Raw genomic sequence first — 12577 nt, forward strand, 5'->3', positions numbered from 1 at the left:
TTAGCATAATAGCACTATATAGCACTATATGAATATACGGCCATGTACTTAATTCTAACGAATGTACTCAATTCAATTACTACTTTATTAAAATTACCAGATTTACTATGTTGAAAACAGCAGTTTGATATCAATTTACAGGAGCCATTGGACAGGAAGAGCTTGATAGGCAATTATCCTTATTCAACCAGTAACATTGACTACTTTTTTGCGTTCAGCATAACGCAACAATTTTGCTGTTCAAAAATTTTTATGACTGTCTAGTTTAAACGATCCGAAACCATTTAACATCTCGCAACATGTTACTTAACAGTCGCTATGATCGCCATCATGGTGGAAACATAAAAGATAAGTCACTCCTATTATTCACCATGATGGAGGAAACTACCATGATGGAGTAGATATCACAGTTGATATCATCAGTTCGATTATTATCACAGGTCGGTATTTGTGCAGCGATTGCAGGTAAATATGTGGAATTACCGAAAGATAGAAAGCTTTTAATTCTTGCGACCTCCGCGAGAGATCAGTTTCTCACTTGGTCGTCGTTTCGTTCCGATTGCGGAAGAAGGTAATGGCTTTTGTTCATGTATGTACATAATACTGCAGTCAGCAGTGTACAGTGTACTCTGTTGTGCGTTTTCCTTCGTTCGTTTTCGTTCTCTGGCTACGCGAAGCGAAGAATAACGCTCTGCACGTAAACGGTAAAAGGTCACGCGAGTTGCAGTGACGTGCCCTCGACAATTTTTCTCGACGTGCAAATTTGTGTCCCGTCGTCGGCGCGGCGTCGCCAGGTCATCGCATTTGACGAGTTCCAATCGAGTCGAGGAACGATATATAACCTAATTTGTTCGACGATTACATCAAGTATAGACGGTTGCTTAATTCCCTGCAGGACACGCGGTGAGTAACATTTCTGCATCATCTGCATATTCTTCCTACGAACTCGATCAGCTCGACGAAGCGTTTCATCGCGATGGGCTTTTTTTCTGTGCTTCCTTTTCTCAACGTTGCTCACCTTGTCCGCGATGTTTAACATTACGATCACGACACGCACGAGTTCGTGCGTTAATCGCGAATGACATCCTATTATTCCTATTTCGTATAAATTATATAAGAATAGGAATTTCGTATATATGTGAATTATATACGAATGTTTAACGGCATGCTCGTAATTGGAACTTTATCTCAGTTGCTAAGGTTAAATTTTGTTCTCGGTCAATATTTATCTCGTATATATATATAATTGTTACGTAACATATATTTTTTGCTGTTAATAATTTGAATGGTTGAATTTTATAAGGAAAAAAAAACTTTTCAACTTTTATTGAAACATTCAAGTTTGTAGCTCATAAACATTTAGTTTTTATTGAAAAATCCTGATCACATTGGGAAATCAGATAATCGTTTACGAGTCAGACCAGAACCGTTAATAAGCAAGTCATTAATACTTTTATATAAATTATTATTCTTATCTTCTTTATTCCTTTTATGACTTTTATCAAAATTTTTTTAAATTAATAGCGTTAATACACATCTGTATTATTTATGAGCATATTATATATTTAAAATATATTCCGAGCACAATGCAAATATCATAAAATTTTCGTAAAAGTTATTTAAAAGGAAATTAAATAAAACATGTATGTATTATTTATCAAAGAGATGAAAAACCTATAAGACCTAATGATGTAAGTAAGACCAGCATTAGTTTTTCATACGTATAAATTTTAATTAATTAACTAAATTAATGTAAATCTTTCGATAACTTAAGAATGATGTACGCAAAAATGAATGAAAATTCCTCATAATTTCATATAATAAATTAACAATATATTTAGATATCAATTTTTAATATATCAATCTAATATAACAAGTAATATCCTATTTTAATAATTTATGTCATTCTAATAAAACCTAATTGATAATCTATGTCATGTTCTAATAAAACCTGATATCTGGTTTTATTAGAATATGACATAGATTATCAGGTTTTATTAGAATATGACATAAGACCTGTTCTTTTGGACTGAACTTTTGCACCAGTTTTCATCTTCTTTTTTTTTTCTCTTGAAGAGAAAAGGAATAAAGATCTGATGTAAAAGTTTAACTAGAAAGAACAGGTCTATAGATTCTTAGAATAGGATATTTCTTATTACTTAGATTAATATATTACGAAACACTTAACACATAGCACAACTCAAATTTCAGCGCTGACTCCTAATTGCTCTGTCTAATATATTATTAATTTAGTAAATTTTTTGACTCACCTGGTTTTGATTCATTTTCAGTGCAATAATAGTATAATAATATATTCAAAATTATAAATTCGCGCATCATGTCATCGTGGTAGTTGATAGTCGATTGATTGACTTAGATGATGTGAAAATCAAACTGTATAAACAAAGTTAAACAATTTAAATCATAAAGATCTAGTATATTTATATGAGATTTATATGAGACCGAATATTTTTCTAAACTTCTTCATGAATGACATAAAAAAAATATACTTATTTGCGAATCTCTTCTGGATCTCTGTAATTTAAATTATCTGACAGAGCTGACTTTGGTTGCATTATTTGATACCCACGATGATATGTGATCTAAGCGACTACCATGATGCGCGAATTTATAATTTAGAATTTAGAATATGCTTTTATTGTATTGAAGATGGCTCAAAACGTTTACATTGATTTAATAAATTGAGTTAATAAAAATTTATACACGAAGAACTAGTGTTGGTATTTATAAGCATTTTATTCCTTTATATTCCCACTTTATTTCATATTATTAATGATTTTTGTAGAGTTTTATAAGAAAAAAAATTAAATTGAAAGGATTAGCTCATATATTGCTGCGTTCGGAGAATGTGTCATTAGCTGTATTGTGCCATTTTATCTTACTTATTTTCTAGTGAGTGATAAGAATGAAGATAGAATAACACAATTGCACTGACAGCACATTTTCCAAAGCTAAAGTATAAGCTTATTATTTAAATTTAATTTGACATTACAAAATTATTAATAATATGTACATATATTTTTCATTTAAACTTTTTAAAAATAATTTTTTTGGAGTATTTTACTTGGAGTATTTTATACAATACAAAAATCAGAGAATACAAAAAAAGTTAGTCGCCAGCTTGCAAAAATAATTTTGATTTAAATTGTGTAATTATTTGTATAATATCTAGGAACCAATTAAAAAAAGCAGATACAATGGAATCGCCTTAGATATGAATTATGTGCTTTTTTTCAGTTCTAATTCTTACAAATTTTCTATAATAATTACCTAAATTTTAAGCCATAAGAAATTGACAAATTACACAGTCGAATGTGAGAAGAATAATTGACTATATGATTGGTTATTTACGGCTTAAAACTTGAAACTTAGGCAATGGTTTATTGTAGAAAGTTTTTATTTTTATCCCATTATAGGAATATAGAAAAAAATAAAGAGTAAGCTAAAAGATTAAAGTTAATTTATATTGGTCTATTTATAGAAATGAATAGAGGAGAGGAAATTAATTTTAAGACTGTTTATAATATTCAGGCAGCTGTGATTTTATCGTAATATTATATATTCAAGCATAATTCTATGAATCTCAGCCTCGATCGTTTCTGGTTTTGATCGCTTATTATGCACGCGTTACATGCTTGTTAGATATACTCCTGAATATCATTTCAATGGCGAAATAACATCTTAAAGTTGAGACAGAATCTACCTTTCGAACGTATGTCTGTGATGCGCACGTAGATTGTACAAAGATATATGTAATGTCAATTAAATATGCCCGATGAATACAAAAATTGAGCTCTAAAAATTGTATTTATTCAAAATTTTCACATTAAAAAATGTAATTATATAGTCATTCAAAATTTTAGTTTTTCAAAAAATATTTATTCACAAAGAACCTATGAATATTTAACGTATTCATGTTCATTCAAATAAAATATTAGGTGTTGGAATTAATTCGTAGCGTTTTACAAGTGATGGGAAGTACTTTCATTAATGTATTTTTTAATGCTCATGTGAAATAAATAACATTCTTTCATTAAAAAACGCTACGAATTAATTCCAACACCTAATATAAACTGAAAAAAAAAACTCCAAAAGCAATCGTAACTCCTTAACTATATAATCAGCATTTTGACTTTAAATAAAAAAAATGAGTTTTATTTATTTTGTTATTGTAATATTTAGATTTTTATGAAGGAAACTTAGAAATTTTGAAAAATATTTTAGAAATCAATAGTTTTTTATTTATAAATATCTATTTGATAGAGCGCCATATTCCAATGTAATTCCAGTTACATAACAGTAATGTTATAAACATTTTATAAGATATCTTGGGCGCGTCGTTCATTATGATCTGTGACATTAAATTCCGAGATATATTATTTATTCCTAATAAAAATGTCTTTGTTTAACCTGTAAGTTAAACAAGGATGCCCATCATATAGGTCGCGGACTAAGCGCACGATATTAATCATGATGTTTTTATAGATTTCTGTTTTCTCTTGCAGGCTTGCAAGCTATGTGCAGATAATATAAAGTAAAAGTGAATACAAAACGAAAATATTCGTAATCATATTCAAAAAATATTCATTCAAATGGAATGAAAAAATATTTATTCGTTTCTTGATGAATAAAAAAGAAGTATTCGAATATGTGTTTTTATTCATTTATTCGAATATTAGGTATATTCACCGGACACACTAGACATATGGGATCTACAATTTAACGCTGGTTCCCAACAGCAGTTTGAAAGGTTTTCTTGGTAATAGATAACCCTCTTGAGGCGTGTTCTCATCCGGATACTTCTCGAATATCATGTAATCCTTATTTAATGTTTGATAAATAACAAGGGTGGAGTGATATCTGAGTGGCACTCGGATGGGAATCTGAACATAATTTTGGTGATTTGCAAGACGTCGAAGAAGAGCTACGAGCGCATAAAAATTTCTTGGATCTGCTGGGAATCGAATTTGAGTCTGCTAGCATAGATCAGAGACCTGTTCGCATTGCTTGAAATCTCCAAAAATTTTTGAACTTAAAATGAGATAAATATATATTTGGACGTTGAAAAGAGAGAAAACGAAGATGCCGAGTGCAAAAAGTATAAGCAATGCGAACAGACCTCAGGTAGACCCGCATACTGTCCACCTTGGGAGTTTCCAATAAGAGGCACAGATGACACGGTGTGGCAAAGTGAATCTCAGGTGAATCGTTGTGTCCTTGTTGTTCGTATGTTACGCTTTATATTCTTTCCATGTATAATATAGATGTTAAAAAATTTACAAAAATTTAATTTAAAAGAAAGTTTTAAAAATCATAAAAGGGGAGGGGGGAGAGAGAGAAAATAAGTTTATAAAAATATTAAACACATTATATGTTTGTTTATATATTTTAAATGTAAGACAAATATCATAATTTTTATAACAAATTATTTAAAAGAAAATTTGGTAATAAAAGAATTTACATATAGTGTAAATAATTTTATAGAATTTTATGGCGAAAATGTGTAAAAATAAATAAATTGAAAGGACATTTAAATAAATCAGATAAATCGTATAACGTTAATATGACTTTACGTTATTATCTTATTTTAAAACAAATAGTGGGAGCATTCATTCCATTATATTCGTAGTTTATTGTTTTATTCTTATCCGATCAGAACTGAGCGTGTGATCGTAGAAGCTACAGGGAAATCACATCGCGGAATTATTTCAGCGAAAGGAAATTCATGCAACTCTGTATCTTTGTATCTCTTGTCAATTAAAAACATGATTTCATGGAAGCTTTTTTTAAGTTTGTTCTTGTTTTTTGCTATTTATTGTATTTTATCTTTTTGCTTCTTATCCCGTTTTTCGTTTTCTGTTGCTCGAGATAAACGTTAACTTCAGAAGAAACAGAAAACACATATCAAGAAATATAATTGTTAATAAAACGACAAAGAGGAAAAAAGCAAAAGATAAAAAGCAAGAAACAGGAAATAAAGAACACATTGTAGAACAACCATTAAGATCCGATTTTATATTCCCTAATGACTTATATGATTTTCCGTTTCCTGGCGGAAGTATTAATAATACGGAAATAGAGATTAAAACAATTCATTTTGCTTAGTACATTAGTGCAATAATACAATACGCGAGAAAAAGGAAGTATTCTTTTGTAACAGAGTTTCTCTTAAGATCATTATTTTTGAAATAATTATACATAAATGAATAAATAAATAAATAAATAAATACAAATATAAGAGAAAGCTTTATAAAACTTTGTCATGCGTTATTCAATTTAATAATGTATATTTTAAATGTATGTCTAGTTGTTAAAATATTTACTTTAATTACAAATAATTTCATTTATTTACTATAAATATGTATCGCTATTTCTAACTGTTAAAATATTTACTTTGGTCAATAATTACTCTAAAGTTAAAAATTTACAGCTAAAACGGTGAGAAATCTCTGAGACACGTTATGTATAGTGCTTATCATATCATGTTTATTCGAGCACAGCAGTGTAAACGTATTCATGATTTTGAGTAACGTATCAGCTTTAAAATAACATATCATATCCATCCAAAATATGATGCATTCCAAAGTATCAGTATGCATTCGAGATTTTAAGCTTTCTACGTGCGACTCCGCTGGCAAATATATATATATCGTGTCTCTGTTACTTAACATCCGCCCAACTTTCTATTCGCGCGCCAGCACACAAATGTGTGTGTGCTCGTTCATTATTTACATTTAGATGTTATTGCGAGTCTTATTACATGCCGCGATTCCCAGACCTTTTCGTATGCATTACATAGATAGTTTCTTGATGTAATATATCTTTTTAAATCCCACTGGATCTTGAAATAAAAATATCAAGAATCTTCTACACTTGTATTTGCAGACAATTACTTTCTTCTTATTAAAAAATGCGGAATCTTTTTTTTCTCAAAGATACTTAATTACTAGTAGCTATTATCTCTGAACAAAGACGTTTTTAAAAGCGCGATTTTCATTCCTTATTAGACAATGGTGTTTGGATTTTAAGATTCATTGAAATTTAGATTTTATGATGTAAACTTAAATGGCATGGCAAACAACACACTGGTCTATCATACCAGTGATCCCGGATTCGATCCTGGTAGGAAACAAAATATTTACACTCGTGTCTCCTCTCGAAAAAGGCCGGTAATCTCCCGAGAGTATCTTTGCCCACAGAAACACCTTTCGAAAAATCTACTATTTAGAATTGCATTAAAATTGTAGGTCCCATATGTTTGTGGCAATTGAATAATTAACGTGCGCACCACAAGCATATGAGAAAGGTGTAACACAAACCAGAGGCCTAATGTAAGAGGAAGAAGAAGTACAATTAAGTAATAAGAATATAATTTTGTTTAAAATATTTAACATTACAAATATTCCAAAAGATTTGTTAGTCTTCGATAATAAATTTCATTAGCAGCATAATAACAACATAATACTTAGCATTATATATAAGCTTAATTCACTATGATTTGACTTTGTTATATTGTTATGTTATGATCTTATGCAAGCACATGATGATAAAATACTACGAAATATTGTATTATTTCTGTAGTTATTTATAAATTTTTTAAGAAAATTATCTGAATGTATCAATGTTAATGTTATATAAGTGCGGCGAAAAAAGGAAATGTATTTTAATATGTATTATAACAATTACGGGCGTAATGTCATTTGATAATCCTTTGTTTGTTTTTTTTATAGATGAAGTCATAATAAATTATATTTTTATTTTCGTAGCATTTTATTGTAAACATAAAGATGTTTAATAAATGACAAATAAAATATGCTATTATTTAATATAATATTATTTTTTCGATAAAAATTTCTGAAATGAATTCTCTTGAATTCTCTATTTATTATAATTATATGAATCAACATTATAAAATTATTTATTCATGTAAATACCGAGCTATATTATTTATTTTTATATCACATTACTTTTTAATTACGTGATAATAGATGTTTGTAATAAATGTTTAGTAATAAATAGAGATTGTTATTTATATTTATATAAACTATATTAAAAAGACAACATTAAAAAGACAACGTTAAAAGACAATGTTCATGAGAAAATATACTCATGAAAAATTCGAAATTTTTTTTATTTTTATGACTTGAAAATGATAGTTTATATATCTTTAGTATTTTAATTTATATTATCATTTGTACATAATTGTTTTGGATTCAGAACTTAGTTCTTTTTTAGGAGAAAATGGAGAAGAACTTGGGTTTTACTAACGTACAACCTTCGGCCCCTCTGCCAACCGCTCCGCCGTCTTACGAGGAAGCCATAGCTAACACAGGAGGAGCACCTACGCATCCTCCAGTTATTCCCACACCGTATCCTGCAGGAAATGCATCAATACAAATGCCCATGCCATGTATGTGATATCTTGATACAAAGTGGATTTGAAACTTTTTTATAATATAAAATTAAATTGAAATGTGAAATTTTTAATTTCCAAGTCTTATATAGTAAAATTAAAAAATGTCTTTTATTTGTAAATTTGTGACTCAATTGCTAGCATATATTTTTTATCTATTTCTTTTATATAGAAATTGTTAATTCTTTTTTTTTAATTAATGATAAAGAAGATGTGTAGGATAGACAGTAAATCTTATATAATTTCAGACAATCAACCACCAAATCAAACGACAATGCCTATGCCATCAGTTTACCCGGGTTCAAGTCGATCACAACCACGTTTCAATGCTGAACCAAATTCCGTACCGCATACACAAGTACGGGTCATTCAACAACATGTAGTGCTCACCCTAGGGCCGAATGCAGTGAAAATGTCCTGTCCAACATGTCACGCCGATATCAAAACTACTACAATATCGGATCATCAGCCAAGTGCTCACATTTGCTGCGTCATACTTTGCTTACTTGGGTAAGTGATGAATTGCTTTGTACGTATTTATAATTTGCGCTTACTGCATGGAGATATATATCTCGATTATATTTAACGAAGTTTTTTGTTTCTCCGATTATGATATATATTTATATATTTTTCTTTGAATTTACTTTGAATTTTAATTGTTTAGTAATAGAAATCTAAAGGAGAATGTTAAAAAGCTAATTTTTGCCCACAAAGGTGTAAGTAAAAGGAATAGTGCTTTTTTATAAATTTTGACCTGAATATGATAATATTAATAAAAAAAGTTCGAAATCGATACGGAACACCTCGAAAATTGAGCATGAACATGATATATATATATATATATTTCAAAGAAATTTCAATAATTTCTTTTATTTATATTTTTTGGGCAATAATGGATCCTTTTTTGATATCCTCCAAACAAAGGCAGATTTTTGCTTAAAAAGATGTAAAAGAAATAGTTTTTTTATAGATTTTGATCTCTTGAATATGATAAAATTATTAAAAAGTTTGTGACATGTGAGGAACACCTTGAAAAGAACAAGAACATTGAAATTTCTTTAAATATATCATGTTTATGCTTAATTTTCAAGATTCCCTCTCGATCCCGAACTTTTTATTAACATTATTGTATTCAGGAGATTAAAATCTATAAAAAATTCTTTTTACTTACACCTTTGTGAAGAAAAATCGACTTCTTTTTAATATCTTTTATTTTTGAATATTCATTAGTTGTTGAATATTCATTAGTTATAAATTATTGTTCTCAGATTGATTATTGTAGTTTGAATTATTGTAATTTGTATATATATAATTTCTCACACACAAAATACAATTACATATTGTAGCGTGAAAAATGTGCTTTTGTAATACGTAATGTTATTGTATGTAAATCAAATGCTAAACAAATGATAACATTATATAAATTTTCTCATAAATAATATTTATTATAGATTTGATATTCTCTTTTTTTCAGATGCTGCCTTTGCTCATGCCTGCCATATTGTATGAATGCTTTCATGAGTGTTCATCACTTCTGTCCAAACTGTAAAAATTACATTGGTACGTGGAAAGGTTGATTTTATTCACGTTCATATATAGGTTTCAACCTCCCGCGTATCGAGATGTTCTGCAATTTTATGAAAAGCTACTCGATATCTTTCGCTTATCATAATGGAAAGAAAGGATTGTTAAAAACATCCATGTAAGTTACATATTACATGTTTGATTCTTCAGACTTGGAAAGATTACTGCGTTACAACATACAAATGATGATTTATCAAACACAAGTCCTGGTTAATCTAACGTATAGTGTGAATTATAACTATTAATGAGTATTGTGAATCTTCTATGACAAATGAATGACATGATATCACAAATATTATGGATTTTTATATAATAATAATATAGTAGATTGTAAGAAATAATACAAAGTGTGATTGTAAGGAAACAATTACAGGTACATTTTGCAAAGGCAGATTATATTCTTATTTATATAATTGGTATTTTCCTTTCTTTTTTTTATTGCAGAAATCTTGTGTATAAATTAAAAAAAGAAGTAATATTGATTAATTATTATATGCATATCTGTATATACATATATATATATATATATATAGGGGAAAAAGTTTCTTCGTATTTAAAAAAATTTTTTTGCAAAAGTTTTCATTTGTTGCGAAATTTTCATTACAATTATATTATTTGCTAGAGCAAAGTTTCAGCTTCAAAAATCTGTTTTTTAAATTAATGATTTTTATCGGAGTTATGAGCAATTAAAGTCAGAATGCTCCTTTAACTCGTAAATAACTCAAGAACAAAAATCATAGAAACATTTTTCAAAAATGGTTTTGTAGAGAAAGCTTTAAGCTTTCACGATAGGTAGTCGAAAATTTTCGTAAATTTTTTTTTGGGGCACGTGAGAAACCCCCAAAGTGAAAAAGATAAAAATTTTTATCAAATTCACAGAAAAAAACTCAAAAAATATAATAACTTTTCGAAAGTAGAGATTTCAAGCTTTAAAATTCTTTTTATAAATTTAAATTTTGTTCATTTTTAACGAAGATATTGTATATACAATTATGAATTATTATATACAATTAAAAAATACAAAGAATCTTTTTCCCCGATCTAATATATAATTGTATATATAATTTTTATTTTTCTAAAATGTAAATTTTCTTTTTATTTAATTCTTTTTTCATAAAGAACTTAATGCAATATTAAATGAAATTTTAATTTTTAATTCTACATATATATATATATATATATATATATATATATATATAATTATTATATTCTTCAATATTTAGATATTAAATTGATACAATTTCACGATTAAATTTATTTAAATAAAGGGTTTGACTTTAATTTGAATATTATCGTTAACAGTCTTTAATATATTATACAGAAATATTATTGCAGCTCTTAGATTTTTAATATAAAATAAGAATATACAATATTTACGATTTTATTGTTGAAAAGTTGGACACGAGAATTTTTTTGGACACTTTCATTGCTTTACGTTAAACAGAAATATTCAAATCGATTTTCTTTATGTAAGAATACTTTTTAAGTAATCATTTTAAGTAGTAATAATTGTACATGTGCTTATACTAAATTCAATTACATTATTTTATATGATATATATGATTGCAAACGAAGTAGAGAATAGGATGAATGTAAACCATGAAAGATGCCTTGGCTCGTGTCCAGAGTAATACTATCGTGTATTTTTATTTTTGTATCATATTAAATATGATATCGCGAAGAATAATATTTACAAAGAGAATAATCTAATTTTTTCTCTAAAAAACTTGATATGCGAGAGCACAAACGTGTATATCTAACCGTTCCTCCGCGAATTTAGCTGAGTATATATTATATAAACGTATTATAAAAAAAGAGCATATATATTTTGCGTACAATGAAAAAAGATTACAAATATTTATTATAATAAGAGTATATACATTATTTTTTATTTTATTACAAATTATTTATGTTTATGCGTACAATTATCGAAAAAACTGATAAGCACTAGGGCAGCAGAAGAGAGATTTTTTTAAAGGAAGTTTCGTGTGTTACGACATTGTAATTCAGTGTGTTCCGCGTTCTCTTTATTTCAAGTTAAATTGAGAAATAATTACTTGGATAAGCTAATATATTTTGCGATGCCGGACAAAACTTTCTCTAGCTTATTGAAGTTTTAATAGTTGATGCTATCATGTTGTATTTCAAAAGAGCCATGAGTTTTTTAACTTTTCCAATACCTTTTATGATGCTTCGGAAATCCTAACAGTCTTCCATGTTTTATTGAAAAATCATCTGTTAACCTTTACTTATAATCTTAACTAATAGATTAATGTGTGATTTAAATTTCATATTGATTATTGATAATTCCTTCATGCTTCCTTGAGAACTTTTTTATTCTCCCTTCTACTTCTTATTAACAATATATGTTTGTGTTTGTGTTTGTGTGTGTTTGTATGCATTCGTGCGTACGTGTGCGTGTGCGTGTGTGTGTGTGTACAGGGTGTACAAAAAGTTTGACTTTGGGTGGCGTCGTCAAGGTCAAATGTATGTGATCAATGAATAGATCTTTTTAAACCTTATATCACTTTTGTCTGAAACATTTTTCTCAAAAATGCT

General features: G+C 28.1%; 1 protein-coding gene across 2 annotated transcripts; it reads left to right on the top strand.

Moving 5' to 3' along the window:
• Positions 1-530: 530 nt before the first annotated feature.
• On the top strand, positions 531-10921 carry LOC105143709 (lipopolysaccharide-induced tumor necrosis factor-alpha factor homolog). 2 transcript variants are annotated; one of them, XM_011052168.2, is made up of 4 exons: positions 531-903; positions 8257-8431; positions 8683-8944; positions 9909-10921. In XM_011052168.2, exons 2-4 carry the CDS (start codon positions 8263-8265, stop codon positions 10009-10011), a joined length of 534 nt encoding a protein of 177 aa, XP_011050470.1. In that variant the 5' UTR covers positions 531-903; positions 8257-8262; the 3' UTR covers positions 10012-10921. The 2 variants fall into 2 exon arrangements, with proteins under 2 accessions (XP_011050470.1, XP_087267941.1); XM_087411815.1 differs by lacking the exon at positions 531-903 and adding an exon at positions 4359-5222.
• The last annotated feature ends 1656 nt before the right edge of the window (positions 10922-12577 follow it).

This window comes from Acromyrmex echinatior, chromosome 12 (assembly GCF_024713525.1).
Source record: "Acromyrmex echinatior isolate Ae372 chromosome 12, ASM2471352v2, whole genome shotgun sequence".
Lineage (NCBI taxonomy): Eukaryota > Metazoa > Arthropoda > Insecta > Hymenoptera > Formicidae > Acromyrmex > Acromyrmex echinatior.